The 18,117-nt window shown below is 53.5% G+C and overlaps 6 protein-coding genes across 6 annotated transcripts, besides 5 other annotated features; 4 read left to right on the top strand and 2 right to left on the bottom strand.

Moving 5' to 3' along the window:
- Positions 1 to 305: 305 nt before the first annotated feature.
- On the top strand, positions 306 to 1,904 carry NFIA_048110 (xenobiotic compound monooxygenase, DszA family; the record flags this gene model as incomplete). The annotated part of the gene is made up of 4 exons (XM_001257370.1): positions 306 to 416; positions 469 to 657; positions 710 to 957; positions 1,004 to 1,904. The coding sequence occupies 4 exons, from the start codon at positions 306 to 308 to the stop codon at positions 1,902 to 1,904; spliced, it is 1,449 nt and encodes a 482-aa protein (XP_001257371.1).
- Positions 1,905 to 3,342: 1,438 nt separating this feature from the next.
- Positions 3,343 to 3,366: a microsatellite.
- A 2,640-nt stretch (positions 3,367 to 6,006) lies between these two features.
- Positions 6,007 to 6,034: a microsatellite.
- Positions 6,035 to 6,081: 47 nt separating this feature from the next.
- Positions 6,082 to 6,111: a microsatellite.
- Positions 6,083 to 6,111: a microsatellite.
- A 184-nt stretch (positions 6,112 to 6,295) lies between these two features.
- Positions 6,296 to 6,319: a microsatellite.
- Positions 6,320 to 6,694: 375 nt separating this feature from the next.
- NFIA_048100 (putative C2H2 finger domain protein) lies at positions 6,695 to 8,518 on the top strand (the record flags this gene model as incomplete). The annotated part of the gene is made up of 3 exons (XM_001257369.1): positions 6,695 to 6,714; positions 6,993 to 8,355; positions 8,405 to 8,518. The coding sequence occupies 3 exons, from the start codon at positions 6,695 to 6,697 to the stop codon at positions 8,516 to 8,518; spliced, it is 1,497 nt and encodes a 498-aa protein (XP_001257370.1).
- A 364-nt stretch (positions 8,519 to 8,882) lies between these two features.
- Positions 8,883 to 10,119, top strand: NFIA_048090 (uncharacterized protein; the record flags this gene model as incomplete). The annotated part of the gene is made up of 3 exons (XM_001257368.1): positions 8,883 to 9,395; positions 9,462 to 9,626; positions 9,655 to 10,119. 3 exons carry the CDS (start codon positions 8,883 to 8,885, stop codon positions 10,117 to 10,119), a joined length of 1,143 nt encoding a protein of 380 aa, XP_001257369.1.
- A 53-nt stretch (positions 10,120 to 10,172) lies between these two features.
- Positions 10,173 to 11,995, bottom strand: NFIA_048080 (flavin-binding monooxygenase-like protein; the record flags this gene model as incomplete). Its single annotated transcript, XM_001257367.1, has 2 exons — positions 10,173 to 11,917; positions 11,962 to 11,995. 2 exons carry the CDS (start codon positions 11,993 to 11,995, stop codon positions 10,173 to 10,175), a joined length of 1,779 nt encoding a protein of 592 aa, XP_001257368.1.
- A 1,702-nt stretch (positions 11,996 to 13,697) lies between these two features.
- On the top strand, positions 13,698 to 15,076 carry NFIA_048070 (uncharacterized protein; the record flags this gene model as incomplete). Its single annotated transcript, XM_001257366.1, has 6 exons — positions 13,698 to 13,838; positions 13,897 to 14,123; positions 14,179 to 14,318; positions 14,362 to 14,456; positions 14,500 to 14,613; positions 14,657 to 15,076. The coding sequence occupies 6 exons, from the start codon at positions 13,698 to 13,700 to the stop codon at positions 15,074 to 15,076; spliced, it is 1,137 nt and encodes a 378-aa protein (XP_001257367.1).
- A 57-nt stretch (positions 15,077 to 15,133) lies between these two features.
- NFIA_048060 (putative MFS lactose permease) lies at positions 15,134 to 16,991 on the bottom strand (the record flags this gene model as incomplete). The annotated part of the gene is made up of 5 exons (XM_001257365.1): positions 15,134 to 15,864; positions 15,915 to 16,137; positions 16,193 to 16,542; positions 16,589 to 16,802; positions 16,851 to 16,991. The coding sequence occupies 5 exons, from the start codon at positions 16,989 to 16,991 to the stop codon at positions 15,134 to 15,136; spliced, it is 1,659 nt and encodes a 552-aa protein (XP_001257366.1).
- Between the last annotated feature and the right edge of the window lie 1,126 nt (positions 16,992 to 18,117).

The raw sequence follows: 18,117 nt of genomic DNA, 5'->3' as shown, positions 1-18,117 counted from the left end.
AATCTATATCCACCCACATGCTGCGAAAGAAACCGTCCATGCAGTCAGGCACAGAAGTAGTCATTAAGCAGGTCGTGAATGTTGTGGAGATAATGACGAATCACTTCGTGGAAATATCTCATAGCGGCCCTTCTCCGCGTGCATCTTGCGTGATGATAACACGCAATGGCGAATGAATGCGGGGTCATGACGAGCTACGTCCTTCCCATTGAAGAGGTTGAACGAGAGAGGGAGTATAACTACTGTCCACAGAATTGGATCAGCGAGCTCAGAGTTGACAGGAACGCTCCAGATCTACAGTCACAATGGGAGATAGCGCGGGCAGTGCTTCCACTGACCGGAATGGCCAAAAACACATTCTGCTGAATGCATTTGATATGAGCACCGTGGGACACTTGTCCCCCGGCCAATGGAAAGTAAGAACGGAGCTGATTTCTTCTTGGACCTGACTGACCTAAGTGTGCACAGAACCCCAGCGATAAATCCGCCACTAAGCGCAGCCTGGAGTACTGGGTTGAGCTGGCGAAACTTCTCGAGCGGGGCGGAATCAACGCGCTGTTCCTGGCTGATACCTTTGGAGGACACGACACGTACCAGGGGAAGCTGGACGAGTGCATTCGCCGGGCGGCGCAATGGCCTGTGACTGATCCATCGATTGTATGTCTTTGCCAACCCTGGAGCACGGCGCACTGCTGATTCGACTGCGCAGCCCATTTCGGCCATGGCAGCAGTGACGAAGCATCTGACCTTCGCCATCACCTCGTCAACCTCCTCCGAGGCGCCGTTCCTGCTGGCCAAGCGGTTTTCGACACTAGACCATATGACACAGGGCCGGTTCGGATGGAACATCGTGACCTCGTACAAGAAGGCGGCGTTCAAGGCCATCGGGCTGGACAGTCCCATCGAGCATGATGAGCGGTACCAGCAGGCGGACGAATACCTGCGCGTGCTGTACAAGTATATCAATTGTGCTTTTTCCTTTATTTGCCGCTGACGAGCACAGACTATGGGAAGGCTCCTGGGCCTCGGACGCCGTCTCCCCGGATCCGACGACCGACTCGTACATCGACCCGGCCAAAGTGCGCACGATCAAGCACAAGGGGAGATACTACGCGCTCGAGACACCCCACATTGTCGACCCATCTCCGCAGCGGACGCCCTTTCTCTTCCAGGCGGGCACGTCACCAGCAGGCTCGGCGTTTGCCGCCACGCACGCCGAGGCGATCTTCGTCTCGAGCCACTCGCCAGCGGTGCTGCGGCCCAAAGTCGACGGGATTCGCCAGCTGGCAGCGGAGAAGGGGCGGGATCCGCGGTCGATCAAGGTCTTTGCGACGTTCACGCCCATCCTGGGCCGGACGGACGAGGAGGCCCGGGCCAAATACGACGAGCTGAAGAAGTACGCGTCCGTGGTTGGGGGGCTCGTCCTCTTCAGCGGATGGACAGGCATCGATATCTCGCGGATCCCGCTGGACCAAGAGATCACGGCGGCAGACTCGGCAGAGGCGGGCCGGATCGCGAGTATCCTGGATGCGTTCACGACCACGAGCAAGGACATCCCGCGGTGGACGCCGCGGGTGGTGGCGGAGAAGGCGTCGATCGGCGGGCTGGGCCCCGTGGCGATTGGTAGCGCGGCGACGGTCGCGGACGAGATGGAGCGGTGGATCGTGGAGGCGGATCTGGACGGGTTCAACATCGGCCATGTGTCGACGCCGGGGACTTTTGAGGATGTGGTCGAGCTGCTGGTTCCGGAACTGAGGAGACGAGGGCTGTACCCGGAGCAGCCGGCGCAGGAGGCAGAGGCCCTGACGGCACGGGAGAGGGTGTACGGGAAGGGACAGAGGGAGCTGCGAGAGGATCATCCGGGCAGTCGATACAAGTACGATGTATATGTAGATGATGCATGAGATAGTACTCTAGGTGACGAGGTAGATTGCTCTTGTGGCAATATCAGGATGTTCTGCGCCCCAATACCAGTCTGATATCTGCATAACGTCCCAGGAATGCAAACTACTCGAGACATACTTGAGCAGATGTAGTGATTGTCCCTGTTGATCCGAGGGCGAGTCTAGACTGGTCTCGCCCATCCAGACTCAACAAATCGCAGGTTGACTGGTATTTACAGCCTTGACTATCTCCCTTCCATCCTTCTGCAGTACCTTGCCCTGTCCTCGTTCATTCTACTCAAGATGAATGATCTCTCAATTTATCCCTCTATCTGCAGGACGATCACTACGCTCCAGACCCAGCAAATGCAAAGACCAGTCCAGCCGTCTTCCGCGCTGAACGCTGTCACATTGCAACACTTCCCCCCGCTGCATCCTTGCATGATGCAGGAGTCCTAGCTGGCCAGTCCGCGTCCTGTCCACTGACACTGCACAGTGGACGAACACCGGTTCGATAGGTTCTTAGAATACCATCTATATTCTACGAAGCATACAAAAGTATGGACGATGATGAAGTCTTGTGTATTATCTATCCCGTAAGATGATATTCCATTTATCCTCTATACGACATCGCTTGAGTAGGAGGAAATATATATAAATACATATATAACCAGAATCAACAGACAGTGACGGACCGTTGAACCCTGCATAATAAATACCAACTAACGGTCGGAAAAGAGCTAAGTCTACTGTAGAACAGAGTACGCAGCGTACGGAGTCCATTTCCATGAATTCCCTGTTGCGCCTCGGAGCAGCCATAGTCATCTTCATTGGTTGTATGGAGTTAGTGTCTTTGACAATAGATGGTAGGTGTATGTAGCTGTATCCGTAACCAGCCATAGCTTAAACCACCACCACTAAAGTAAAGCATAAACTGCACTCCGTACCCTTTAGTCTTAGCTTTAGTCCTCTGATGTGGTTCTCCTAGAGCTTGCTCCGTGTCTGCCTCGATTGTCAAGGGCTGTGATAGGTCCAAACCGCGTGTTATGGGTTGGTGTGTTTGTACGTGCATAGGACTACTGTTGGTAGCGTCGGTGGTCTTGACTGGCCGGCAGGATTAGGCATTTTCCACGAGTACTTAGATTGGGTAGGTGATTGGTTATGGGGTCTGTAGGAAGAAACAGATCAGGATGTATGAGATGACCTAGTATCGGTTACTCTGAAGAAGTGAGGACATGTGTATATACAGGGTATAGATAGTCTGGAGAGACACAAGGAAGGGCGGTCGGTTAAAAAAAGAATATGAGAGGGTACGCGTACTCCGTACCTTGGGACCACGGAGCACTTCCCATCTGGGAGTAAGGTAAGGTAGAGCTGCAATCCTCCGGCCGAGACGACAGTCATTGCAGTAGCCTGATAATAAGCCAGGGTCTAAGGTCAAGGGTCAAGGGTTAAGAGCAGGTCAAGGCCAGGTCAAGGCCAGAGACAAAGCAGTCTAAACAGTCAGCACTATTGCCGAATACCAGGATGGATGTGGCGTTGCACAGTGCACTGCACATACATTGTTAAAAGCCAAAACAGCCTCAAGGCGTCAAAGGGCTCAAGGCACTGGGACTGTCACACTGACCGTGGCAGCCACCCCGATCTCCCTCGACAACGCCGCCCGACTCCGACAGATTGGTGCTCCCGGCAGTTACTCATGGGGCTTAGCCTCATGGGCCACCCGTATTCCTGTCTACTAGATAGTAGTACCTAGTCTGTACAAGAAAATGTAAAGTTACGATTTAGGTTCAGCTGAACTCTAATGTGTTTGCTCCCATCCCCAGAACAGTCCGCATCTCAAGTACAGAATTGATGAAATAATAAATAAGGACTCTGTCAAGTTATCGGTGGCCGTTCAGGCTAACTGCATTAATCCTAGGCACCGGACAAAGAGGCTAAGAGGCTAGTCTAGAGCTCGAGCCAAGAGGCCCGAGACCAGACTCTCAAACTCTGATTCGCTCAGTTCTCGGCTGCGTCTGTGTGAACCATGGATTCTTCGCCTGTGGTCACCGGGACGAAGGCTGGGGCTAATCATGTGACTGTATCCCTCTTTTCTTTTGTTTCCTTCTGTGTCTCTGGTTCGACCAGCAACCGTTATCCAGACTATCTGCATGAGATCAATACTCTCTGGTTGGATACTTTATTTCCCATCTACTATGTACATACGGGGTAATGAAGAGAAAAGAAAGTCATATTCAATAATGTGGGTGTCAAAACTTAGCGAAAGCAAGCGAGTGGACAGACCACTGGTGCAGACTGCAGGCTGCAGGCCGACAGGCAGAGTAAGTCTGTGGATCCCTGAGAGCTAGTTTTGGATGCACTAGCCTTGTAATGGAATAGTCCGCACTCTAGGAACGGGTAGTGAGAATTGGCTGAAAGGGCCCAGGCAGTCTGTCTGGCAGAGAAAAATCCGTTTCTCTGGTGCGCTCGCTTCAGGCTACCCAGATTGTCACGAAGCCAGTCGGGTTGTTTGGCATCTCGTATTGCTGGTCCTCTCGCTACTAGTACGGAGTAAGTCTGCATTGATTATTGTTGGTGACTTCTGGTAATCCGTCCAGTAGTTGTTATCTCAGGTGACCACCTAACCTCGGGTGATGCCGCGTGGACAACAAGTAACCAATCAGACGGGACAATCCCTCATGCATGGGTAGGCGAACCAGACTCGGAGATTCGTTTGCCTTGGGCATTTGCCCTCCATGATCTGGTTGAAGAAGATGAAGATGAAAATGATGATTATGGTGATGCACGAGACTTCGCAATCTTAGCAGAATCCTTGGTCGTGCAATGTGCAGGAATTATCGACCGCAATCCAGAGCATTCTTCCAGTGGGCTAATCAAACATGGTCGATATGATGGTATTCCACTGGGCCATACATACGACTCCTCCACTTAGACGAGCAGGATGACATTGTGCCTCAGCTTACGGATCGTATGAACGAGACAATGATGCTTTTCTTTTGATCCTAATGACACTGATGACTCGATTCCATGATGAAGCAATTGATCTGGCTCACTTCCATGTCCTCAAGAACTGTCAATCTGGACTCTTGACGCAAGGAGCCTTGCCCCTTTTCACCGTCTGTATCTTACCGTACATAGGTACCCGTGTGGTAATCTCATACTGTCAGGTCTGTCGCTGTCAGTGCCCGCATCGTTGCTTTTTCCCTCCTGAAGGCTTAGAGAATCCAGTAGCTTCAGAGCTGAATTTTAAAGAATCGTACCTTTATTGTAGATCAAAGTACAGTCTTGCAATCGATCGTCCATCGCTGCTAAGCTTATTCTCTGCTCCACCATACAGGAGACTTGAGCAACATCCCCTGCTGGTCCTGGTCCGGTGGCCATCCGATCGTCGACAGCTACTCCACATATCTGGTACTTTGACTTGGGCTTACAGCTTACAGCTTACAGATTACAGTACGGAGTACGGAGGACTCTGGGTTGTTTTCTCCCATACAACTGAGAATGCGATCCTCTACTCGTAGTGATTGATTCTCCTGCGATTGATGCTTATCGGCCAATCATCGTTAAGCTGGTCTTTTCGATCGATGGGGTCGTCCCCCATGAGAATAATACCAGATCACCCAGATACCAGATACCGTACGGACACTCCGTAGAACCGTGGAATGCTCAGAACAATGGGGCAAATTGAGTGGTAGTCTCCAGTCTAGTCCACCTACGGATAGATACTGTTAACCCGGTTCTTGGTTCGTTTGTGGCCTTCTCCTTGGACTTGCTTGGAGAGCCCTGTCAACCACGTTGTTGATGATCGGTCCCAGTCCCCTCTTTGACAGAGGTCGATTATTATTAGCCAGGAGATAGATATCTCCCTTCGACCTATCTATCTCTGTGTCTATTCTTATTCCTTGTGAGATGATAGTGCCTACTTTCTTTTTCTACAATCACCATCTTCTTCCCCTATTCTCTTGTTAGAGATGCATCATCCTCAGCTGAGATACACTGAAATAATCAATCTGGGCTCCTTACCAGACCCCTTAGGCTAGCTTTTACAGGTAAACCTCATTCTTCGTTTTGTCGCCTCTTTTTAGTTTTTCTTTTTTTCTTCCCTTATTTTGTGGTCTCTTTTTTTTTTTTTTTTTTTTTTTTTTTTTCCTTTTTCATTACCCTTTCCTTTTACCCTCCCCCGAATTACGGAGGAATTATTATTATCATTATTATTATTATTATTTTTTCGCACTTGACCCTTTCCAGAGCAGCACCCAAAATTTCCCGCCCGAAATTCCTCCCCCGCGCTGGCCAGACCCAGGTCCGTGGAGTGGTCTGGATACTCGCGCTCTCTGGGTTTGGTTTTGGTTTTGTTGTGCTGCTTGTTCTTGTTCATTTTATTATTTGGTCTGTCTGGTTTGGTCTTGTATTTTATTTTACTTTATTTTATTCCCCATTGCTGGCTGTTATTATCCTCTACTCCGTACCTTATATTACTTCTGTTATTATTATTACTGGCGCTGGCTCTGCCTCTTCGTTTCTTCCTCTCCTCTCTTCCACTCTGACTGTTCGATCTATCAGTGCCATCATTGTCCTCCTAATAATACTACGATCCGATCACTTTCATCGATTGTCATCACCACCACAATCTCAGCACGACAGTGTCATCACCAGCATACCTTCATCCTACTAATTCGCTGACTCTACTCTGATTCATCCTCATCAGAACCAAGTCCATTCGCGCATCCTGGATCGCTAATTATTACCGGAGATAGACTCGGCCACCGTCGTATTCCTCTGATCGCGCGGTCGGCTTTGGCAAGACAATGCATGTCTCTGACGCCTGGTGAATTTTAAAATACCATCAGCTCCATTACCTCTACATCCGATATCTGCTCTGCGCATTTTCAGGCTTGCGCTGTACAGTCTTAACTTGATACAAGAGGTCAGAGTATGTCCTCGGTATAAGTGTTGGGTGACCCTGAACATCAGTCGGGTACACTATTACATCAGACCAACCGCTCAAGATCAGGAACGAGAGAGCGAACGGGATTTTCGAATCTCCTAGACGGGACGTCAATATAAGAATCGGTATCTATTGGACGCCAAACCTCGATTCTAAAGCGATCGCTCTCGCGCGATCCGCTCGCCCCTCCTGGATCCTCCAGACATCGTCTCTGGTGCCCTGTCTGGCAGTCGATTCTGGGCTGTTGGGGACGACAACGGGTTGTCCTCCACTTTGTCCCATCCTCCGTCCGAGCTGTACCAACCCATCGCCTTTTCTCGAGACAACTCCGCCAATCTGGCTGCCCTCGCGATTCCTCCGCCGGGCATGGGGACGGCGTTGGGGGACTTGAATGCCCCGCCGCCGTTGAACGCACGGCGGCCGGCGGCGCCCACACTCCCCAGCTTTGAGCTGCCCCCGCCGAACTTTCAGATCAACGTCGGGACCCCCAAGTATCCGCTTCAGTCGAATGCGCACCCTCCAGCCCATCCCAGTGTGAACAGTCTGTTGACACCACCGGCGTCGACGCAGGCCGGCGAGGTGACCGCTCCCAGCTCGGCCGCGCCGACGACCACCGTGTCTGCGACCCCGGACGTGGCTCCCTCGTATGGGACGGCGTATTGGCAGGGACACAGTGGCTATGGAAGTACTCCCGGGCCGCGACAACCGTGGAGTGCGGGGAGCAACCAGTCATATCCGACGCGGGACTCGTTTTCGCCATCGACATTGAACCCATTGAGCCGAAATCAACCGACATCTCCTCCCGTGACCGAAGGCATGGCGCAGCCTTACGACATGCACCACCTCCCTCCATTCCAGCAATCGCTTTCCGTTCCCCCGTCAGGTCTCCCGACTGGAACACCGCAGCATCCCGCCATGACGCACGCCATGATGGCCAGTCCCACGGGACTACCCAACCCAGGGCCATCTCCGCACCTCCTCCCATCGAATGACCCCTACGGACCCAAATCGCAGTCGGCACCCGTCTACGGTGCAGCACAGCAGATCCCCAGCCCGCACCAGACCAGTTTCCCACCGTACGGACAGCCGGGGCTCGGCATCCATCCGCCGGGTCGCGTTTCGTCCACTCCGACCCTCTCGGCCACAGGGCCACCACCTCACCTGAACTACTCGCGCCAGCCCTGGCCGTCGTACTCACTCCCGGCGATGAACGGGCCGGTGATGACGAACATACACAGTCCAAACAGCCAAATGTCGTTGCTCGGTAGCATGCAACCAGGCATTCTCCCCGGGTTCAACAGTGGCCACGTGGCCAGCATGCAGCAAATGTACGGCGGGCATCCGCCACACCCTATCCACCAGCCGGGGCCGACCAACGACCGGCCGTTCAAGTGTGATCAGTGCCCGCAAAGCTTCAACCGGAACCACGACCTGAAGCGACATAAGCGCATTCATTTGTCGGTGAAGCCGTTTCCATGTACGCATTGCGATAAAAGTTTTTCCCGCAAGGATGCATTGAAGGTACCTCCCTCTATCTCTTCTTATCTCTGCTCTGGTGCTGACTTGTCAGCGACATATTCTGGTCAAAGGATGCGGCAAGGACGGGTCGGACGGGTCGAAGACGAGCACGGCGAGTATCAAGGAGGAGGACAAGGAGAGCGTTGATACCAATGGGCACAGCTGATCAGTTTTCTACGAGCATCGTTCTCAAGGCGTTGAGTAGGGACTAGCGATGATTTCGAGTTTGTCTTCCATCTCTATCTATCCATTTCTATCCATCTATTTGTTGTTGTTGAACGAGGCTATGGCGAATGTTGATATTATCGCGTATGGAGCGGCTGCTTGCACCTATCTCCCTGGTATGGGTTTGGATGATTCTAGCGTTGCAGTGTAGATTACTTATTCACTATTCACTTATTCAAATCACTGAGACAATTGCTATTGGTCTGAGTCAATGGCACACCACTGTGTCAGGCAGACAAGACTAGCGCCTCAACAGATGATAAATATCTGCCAATACCAAGATACTATCTCTCATCAATCTCACAATGTTCCTCCTGCTGATTTTCCTCTCTCTGGCTCTAGCTCAACTTCCCCCAGAGTCTTTCTACAACATCACCATCCCTAGTACCCCATCCCCCAATCTCAGCCTCGCAACCTTCACCACCCCGTCGACCCTCTTGTCCACCCTCTCCAAACCAAAGGTCCACCCCATCAACACCACCGTCTTCGACTGGTGGTACTTTGACGCCGTCTCTTCCTCGAATCCGAATGTCTCTGTTGTGATCACCCTCTTCACCAGCACACCTACCGCATTCCCCTTCCTCCCAAGCAATAGCAATACCGACTCCGACTCCGTCCTCCTGGCTTACCTTTGGATCTCGTTTCCAAATGGGACCACCTACGCACGCTACGCGGACGCATCCCTAGCAACAGTCGACGCAGCCTGCGGTGTTACCCGAGGAATATGGCACGGGAGCGGCGTTTCCTTTACTGGCTCCGAGAGCGGGGAGTATCTTGTTACTATTGACGGAGGGGCAGGGGTAGGAGTAACAGGGTCTGTGAGACTATCGTCTGTTCGTCATCCCATCTACTAGAAGCTGAAGCTAAGTTGGCTAATGGGCCAGGTATCGAACCCGCATACACCCTGTGGTGACGACCGGCTGCGCTTGGGTGATACAAGCACGGTTGGGATCGGATGGGCGAGTCTCCTCCCCGACGCGGAGGCGAGTGTTGATGTTTTGGTGGGCGGGGAGGGAGTCCGCTTTACGGGGGTTGGGTATCATGATAAGGTATGTTTCACTCGACTTTTGAGTGTAGGGTGTGAATGCGAGGGGGGCTACGGCTGATATGTATGGGCTTGCGCAGAACTGGTCGGATGGACCGTTTGAGGCGGCGGTGCGGACGTGGTACTGGGGACGGGGCCGGGTTGGCCCGTTCTCCGTCGTCTGGTTTGATATGCTTCCTGTTGGGAACGAAACAGAGGTGGTGAGTGGGTATGTGGCTGTTGGGCGGGAGGTTGTGGTGTCTAGCTGTGAGGAGGGGGTTGTGTCTGTGCGGCCATGGAAGGACGGGATGGCAGCTGCTTATCCACCGGTGCGTGGGGACGTGCCGGATGGGTTCAGGGTGGTTTATAGTATTCAGATGGAGGTGGATGTTACCCTTGGGGCTATGGTCGCTGGTGACGGGAAGTACTATGCGCGGTGGACGGGGAGGATGACGGCCAAAGTGGCCGGGGAGGTCTACGAGGGAGTGGGCATGTTCGAGCAGTTTGTTATGCAGTAATCAACTATCAACAAAAGACAAAAGTTAAGAAAGTAGGGTATATGATATATCAGTTACTGGCGGGCAGCCATCCACTCCTCCACCAACCCCCGGTAATCCTCCGTCCCATACGGACTCAACACGCTCCCTAAGATACCACTCTTCCTCACACTCCTCACCCCCAGATCATTCAACAGCAAATCCACATACGGAATCGCATCAAACACAAAGTCCGGGTTCCGCTTCCCAAATCCCCCGGGATACCGCCACTTGCCAAACTGGCTATGCAGCGCCGTCTCCCACACCAGATCCATTTCCTCGCGCTTTTCGTCCAGCTTATCTGCATCTGCGTCTCCGCTCCCTTCGACAGCCCGCAGCGCAGACGGACACCTCTCCGTCACCCGCAACACGGGGCTCCCTCCAAAGAACGCAGTAATCCACAGCGCCTGCGCCTGCGCAAGCAGCGTCGTGTTGATCGTCATCGCAATCCCCATAAACGCCAGGGAGCGTTCCCTCGCCAACGAGCACGGCACCATGAACCGGGCCAGGCGGAAGGGATGCGCGGCTGTAGCGGGGGCATCCGGCGCGAGCGGCGCGTAGTCCTTGGGCGGGGCGGGCTGGTTGCGCAGCCGGGGGAACCGACGGAGGATTTCTTCGTCGGCGGCGGCGAGGAGGTCCTCTGGGATGGGGTCTGCGGCCCAGGGGAAGCCGCAGTCGGTATCCAAACCTCGCGGGAGGAAGTCGAGGTTTGGGGTTGCTTTCCAGCCGGTGGAGCAGATGAGGGCGGAGGAGGGGAGGTCCGTGCCGGAGGAGAGGTGGACGGTTCCCTGGGAGAGACGGGTGATGTTGGCGACGTGGACGCGCACGGCGCCGGAGCGGACAAGCTCAAAAAAGTCGGTTGGGTAGTTGAGGATGCTGAGGCTGGAGGCGATCCAGAAGGGGCTGATCCAGGGCTTGAGCTTGGCGGTCTCCGGGTGGGCGTCGTAGCGGTTCAGCTGGATGACGTCGTTGGCGAGGATGCTCCAAAAAGCGTCGACGATCTTGCGGCCGAGCCAGGTGCCGTGCAGGAAGCGGCGGATGCGCGGGTAGCCGTCGGCGTGGCCCCAGATGCAGGGGCTGAAGAAGGTCAGGAGGCGCGTGGTGACCAGCTTCTCGAGCCACTTCTTCAGCGGGGTGACGTACGGCGGCGCCATCCAGACGGGGCCGTGGCCATTCTCGCGGATGACCCAATCGACCTGCGCGCCAGACGTGGCGGCCGCGTAGACGGCGTCCCAGGCGGATTTGGTGCCGCCGAAGACGGTGATGCGCCGGCCTTCCTGGAGGATCTCGGCTTCGTACTGGAGAAGATCGCGGCAGTGGAAGAGCGGCGCGTCGAAGGTCTCCTGGCCGGGGAAGTCGGGCAGGTAGGCCTGCGAGGTGATGCCGGTCGCGACGATGAGTTTGCGCGTCACGACCTCCCTGACTTCGCCGTGGTGCTCTGTAGTCAGCAGCCAGGTGCCATCTGGACGATGTTCGGCCGATCGCACACGCGTGTTGAGCCGGATGCGATCGCGGAACTGGAAATGCTCAGCGAATTTCTCCATGTACTGCTGGATGACATGGCCGGGGATATGCTGGCCCGGCTGGACGCCAAAAGTGTCTGGGTCCATGGGAAAGTCGCTGAATTCGTAGGTGCCCAGCATGTTATTGGACTTGAGGCCTTTGTACAGCCGGTGTTTGGCCCACACACCCCCAATGGACGAGGCAGCGTCCAGAAGGATCACAGTGCTGGACGGGTTGACCTGGAGATAGGTCTTGATGGCCGCGAGGCCACTCCAGCCTGATTTGTTAGTGTCTGATCATGAAGTGAAGAGAAAGGCATACCGGCACCGATGACTGTCAAATCGACCGTCTCCATGATGGGACACTCAATTGACAGTTCACAAATCAATCAATCAGGATCAATTGCTGCGTCAATTGCTGCAAGTAAGAAAAGGCAAGAAGGCAGAAAGTGATGTGTAGACGACAAGTCAGGCAACGAGACAGGGAAGGTGGATTAAAGAACGACAGGTGGACACAGGAGGGTCTGGACTTTAGTATTATTATTATTATTATCTCTTATAACCATGGATTATGTATGGTTTGTGCACAAAGACTGCGGAGTTCAAGAGTTTCTGGTTCGATCACTACTGAGATAGTCGCATATTGAAAGGTAACGGTCAGCGGGGAATTATCCCTAGCCGCCGTAGAGCCGACTAGTGATGACAGTAGACTAGGGATAGGGAGATTAAATGTGGAGAGACTAGAGAACGAGAAGTGGACCTTGCAGGTCAAGTATTGTAGTACAGCATGCCCGAAGAATCAGTCGATTTGTCCATGTCAGCATGGGGGGCTTCCACAACTGCGAGTACGGAGTATCAAGGGAAGAAAGGGATAAGCAAGTGAAAGGGATAAGCAAAGTACCAGTGCACAGATGGACATCTCTGTAGATAGTCTGTCTGTACTTATGTCCTTGAGAATGCCAAAAGACAATCCTTACTGGACTGGAAATTAGTGTGCTCTTAGTGTTTTTAGCTGCAGCACTGGTCCTGTTAGTGTCTGTCAATCAACAGATAACCTACGGAGTCAGTGAAGAAAGTATCTCAAATTGTGATCATCAGGAAGAAGGTTCTGTTCTCTCAATTGCAGCCATCGCAATTGTTGTTTAGTTACGGAGTATATGTGGAGTAGTTGCAATACGGTTGTTATCAGACGTTACCTGTATGCAAGCAAGACTATGGAGTATAGACCCAGCATGGTTGTTTCTGACTCGACAGGAATTGTTGACTGATTTTTATGACAATTGCTAAAGCTGACAAAAAGCAGTTCTTCTTCTTTGTCCTCCAAAATGACCTGTCACTTTTTTTGTCAAACATCATGGAATATGACACCTCACTTGATACTTCCATTCAATGATGCAAGTGATGCTATCAGATCAGAGTTGCAAAGTCTATCTTTTCAAATCTTCGCAAGCAGTTCCTCGTCTGTTCTGGTTTGACTCTCCTCCCCGAGGAATGGTCTCTTTCTAGCGTGCTCCTATTCTCCGTCATGTCAGTTCGGCAGTCTAGTCATATTATAAGTGCTGTCACTTCGCCGATGATCCATATTACCGCCGATCCTCAACAGGAAATACCACATATCGTTCGCTGCACGCATGGGTCTTGATGGCTGAAGAACAGCTGCGTCTCCACATGGCCTCTGACCAGGATCCTAGCCTGTCACAAGTGGACAAAGAATCAGACAACCGTTCTCGACCTCGTCCTGAACAGTGCATAAGCATGCGGACGCCAGTAATAATGGCAAGAAGTTGGTTCCCCCTCCCCCGAATCATTGCTCGCCGTTCTGTCAGGGATTGCTATGACCCGAAGTCTATCAATCAAGGAGTTGTTCAGCCTTGCAAGTAGTCTTTCTACACATCGTCTGCGGCGGGACCGTCGGGATTTGAATGTGCTGTACTCCATCTATATCTTCCATGTTTCTTCCCCTGAGGGGCTATCGATCCCAGTCATTCATTTACTGTCCCTTGACGAACATTCATTCCTCTTGTCAGAAGGAGACAGCTGAGAAGCTCATGCGCCATCATGGGCGACAGCTTCACCACCGAGGCCTTTACCCTCCTTTCCCTCGCCATCGTTGTCATTATCCTTCGTATTTTCGCTCGCATCTTCACCGTGGGATTCCACAATTTCCAACTCGATGATTACCTGATGCCTCTGGCCGGGGTACGTTCTGTCACTCTTTACTACATCTATTGACATCTACTGATACGGCTACATGCAGGTGGTCTACGGTCTCGAAACAGGCGCAGCCTACTGCGTCGGTGCCTGGTGGAAAGGATTGGCCAACAACTACATGACCGATGCCCAGCGCGCCGCCCTCTCGCCCGACTCGGAGGAATTCAGACTGCGAGTAGGCGGATCCAAGACGCAGGTACTGGGGTGGTCGTTGTACACGACCCTGCTGTGGTTGTTGAAGGCGTGCATGGCCATCTTCTACTCGCGCTTGACGTATGTCTCGCCTCATTTGATGGAGATAGACACTGACGCTGACGCTGACGGGCAGGGCCGGTCTGATCAACATGCATATCCGCGTGCGGGTGGCCTACGTTGCCATCGGGGTGACCTATCTGATCGTGATTCTGTCGATTCTGTTTGGCTGCCATCCGATGCACAAGAATTGGCAGATCTATCCCGATCCTGGCGGTACGTGCCACTCTCTTGAAGGCTGCTTATACTGACGTGTTAGTACGCTGCCAACCCGCCATCGCGCCGATCGATGTCTACATGACCGTCACGCTGAATGTCGCGACTGATGTCTATCTCATTACCATTCCCACACCGGTACGTTCCCGTTTCCACAAATCGAACCGTCTAACATCCATAGATGCTCTTCAAAGCGCGGCTCCCCTGGCGCGAGAAACTCGAACTCTTCATCCTCTTCTCCGGCGGAATCTTCGTCATGGCGGCCGGGATCCTCCGCTGCGTTTTGATCGTCACAGTAAGTCTTTTCCCGCAATACTATGGCTTGGCTGACAGGCTAGGCCGGCGCAAACGGCGCGTCCCAAGCCGGCAGCTGGGCCTGCCGCGAGACGTTCGTCGCCGTGGTCATCGGCAACGCCCCAATGATCTATCCTCTGTTCCGCCGCGCCGCCCGGCGCGCAGGCTGGTATATCAGTTCCCGCGGCCAGTCGCAGAGCTACCCGGCGTACCCGCTGTCCGAAGGCGAGCGCGGCGAGAACTCGACGCACCACAGCAAGAAGCGCCGCTTCCGGCACCCGCTCAGCATCCCGGACACGCATTGGTATACTATCAACGACGAGGCGATGATCCTGCCGACGTCGCGGCAGCAGCCGCCGACCTGTACGGCCAGCCCGCCCCTTGACTGGGACGAGTCGAGCCAGCCCAGTACGGACGGAATCAAGGTGGTTCACGAGACGATAATTGAACGGAATGAACGATGATGTTTAGTGCTTGTTATGTATACCCTATGTTTATCATTTGTACGCTGTAGAATATAATCACGAAGTCAAATCATATTTCCTCCGATAATAATCCTTCCTCCTCATCTCGACCTCCTGCTCCACCTGCGGAACCAACACCTCATCCCTCACCAACGACGCCTTCACCGGATTCCTCGACTGAAAGATAGCAGTCAACTCCTCGAGCGTGCGCCTTGACGTCTCCACAAACACAAACCAAATCACCACCAGCTCCAGCACATCCCAGAAGATAAACAGCAGGTAATACCGCCACCCGGCTCTGGTGAACGCAATCCCCGTCACAAACGTATTGTAGAAGTTCGCAATGTTGATGAAAAAATTGCTCATCCCCATCCCTTTCGCCCGCGACTCGTACCGCAGACACTCGACGGGGTACATCGCCTGGTTGGGCGTCCAGCCGGCAGAGTACACGAACCCAAAGATGAAGATCATGGCGATTTGGGCGCGCGCCACGACTGCGCTCTTGGCGATGACGACCCCGGTATCCTCGGGCGTCTCGACGTTGGTGGCGTTCAGCGCCGTTATGATGCTGAAGATGAGGACCATTAGTGCGGTGGAGGTGAGGAGCTGCGCGCGCCGTCCGATCCGGTCGGTTAGGAGCGCGCCGAAGATGGCGCCTACGAACTGGCAGACGTTTTGCAGGCCTTGGAGGAGTAGTCGGGTTGAGTTGGAGGTTATCCCTGCGCCTGCCAGCATCTGTGGGTAGTAGTATGAGACGGGGCCGTTGCCGGACCATTGTCCGAAGAAGGCTACCATTGTCAGTTTGTCTGATTGACGTGGATGGGGAAGGATGAGGTACCCATAAGCATAACCAGCATAGAGCGGTAGCGCGTCTCGCGCGAGTTGAACAGCTCGCGGTAATCCCACCAGCGCTTGTCAGCCCCCGTGTTGGAGATATCCTCGACCATCTCGCGGTACTCGAGCTGCACGAGCGGGGCGTTGCGGTCGCCGTCGCCGTGGTACGTGGCCAGCACGCGGATTGCCTCCTCGTGCTTGTCGCGGGATACAAGCCACCGGGGGCTCTGCATCACATCACCATCTGACCTTTGTCTACAGACAGAAAGAGAAGGGAAATACCTCCGGAATAGTCCAGCATAACCCCAGCACCAACCCCGCAAACACCATCTGCACCCAGATGGGAATCCGCCAGCTCATCGTCCCCTCGATCTTGCTCGTGCGCCAGGGGATAAACGTCCCCGGGATGCCGCCGGCGAACCACAGCACGTTGTACAATCCCGTCAAGGAGCCGCGCCAGGAGGGGTGCGCGATCTCCGAGACGTAGGCTGGGCCGGCGGTGGCGGAGGTCGCGACCCCGAAGCCGAGGATGAAGCGGCCCGCCATGAAGCCGGCGAGGTTGGTGCAGGTTGCCTGGACGATGGTGCCGAGGATGATGAAGGAGGCGCCGAGCGCCATGCCCACTCGTCGTCCTACGCCTGTTAGCTTCGTTTGATCGAGTCAGAATGAGGGTAATACCCCGGAAATCGGTGAATGGGCCGGCGCAGAACGACCCCACGATGTTCCCGATGGTGTAGATGGCGTAGACGATCCCCGTCGAGGGCGTGCCGGCTTCCGGGTCGAAGCCAAAGTACTCCCGGTACTGTCTGTAGCTGTTGATGGAGCCCATGAGCGACCCGTCGTACCCGTTGATGCACGAGTTGAGCGTGGCGACCGCAATGGCCCAGTATAACTACTCCTTAGTCTTCATTTTCTGCGTGAGGCAACAGAAGAGGGCTACCTTGAACATGTTTCTGCTCCATAGTCTCGGCTTCTGCTGGAAGGTTGCCATGGCCAGGGCGGCATTGTTGATGCCCCGGATGTGGGCATCATCCGGGTAGTACAGCACCCGCGGTGAGTCGTAGCTATTGAGTCGCTCCATGGTTACGCCTTAGACGACCAGAGGTCGTAGGGGCAGGAGATGGCCAGAGGGTGTGCTCACTTAATATAGCCTGTACTCGATCTAGATTGTGGACGGGGATTCTGGCTATAGCCCGAGCCAGGCCAGTCTAGGTGACAACCGACAACCGACAAGTGCCATCAGACTGAGTTCTGTGCCTGACATGGTGGAAATTAAGACTAATATAGAGACAGTCTGACCGAGTCTTGAACGAATTGCATATTGGCAGCTGTCATATACGAGCATGAGACATTATCACTCTTGGAGTGTTTGATCTAGACGCAGCTCCGGGGACCCCGCATTCAGTGTCAGTCTCTTACAACGGATTCAGGCTGTGGATGAATTTAATTCATCCGTCTCCAATTGGGAAACATTAGTGGTTTGGTCGGACTTAGCACGGTCATGCATGGACTGGCCACTGTGCCGCATCGTGGGAAGGGACGCACTAGAATCGAGTTCAATCTATTACTCATTAATCGTACTTGGGAATCTCGTGGAAACAGGTATTAACTACAACGCCACATAACAAGCGAACGCTTGGGGAGACGCTTGGATCCTGTCTATTACAGATGAATGCCTTCATTCGCTTGACCTAACTCCAACCAACACGGGCATCGGTCCGAACACCCGTTTGCCTCAGCCTGATCACTTATTCTTTTCAAATGGTGTCAATTTTTATCGTTTTTGTAGAGGATTCAGCGTTGTCAATACCTCTTGCAATTGCTACTCACACATATCTGCTCCTTGACAATCTGGCCAAAATTGCAGGCTACTCCGCACAGGTTCCCATCGTGTTTCAGCAAGCCGTGAGCTGAGAAAGATCGACTGCTGGGCATCCTGAACGGGCAGATTATCCACCAATATCGACCGGGACTCGTCCGTTTCCTTGATTCTACGGGCTATCCCGGTGAGATGGCCAGAAGGATGAGTCTGAGACCGAGACTAATGCACATCAGCCGCCACATACGACTCGGTTGGAGTAGGCCATCTTTCAATTGCCGTCTGGATAATGCAGGTACAATGCCCAGTTACTACCAGGTTAGACAGTACAGAAACTGGTATCATTCGTCTACATAATATACATAGTATGCTACAATACGTACAGTCA

This window comes from Aspergillus fischeri, genomic scaffold (genome assembly GCF_000149645.3).
Source record: "Aspergillus fischeri NRRL 181 1099437636266 genomic scaffold, whole genome shotgun sequence".
NCBI lineage: Eukaryota > Fungi > Ascomycota > Eurotiomycetes > Eurotiales > Aspergillaceae > Aspergillus > Aspergillus fischeri.
The sequence above is the reverse complement of the archived record's forward strand: the minus strand, read 5'-3'. Positions and strand labels throughout refer to the sequence as shown.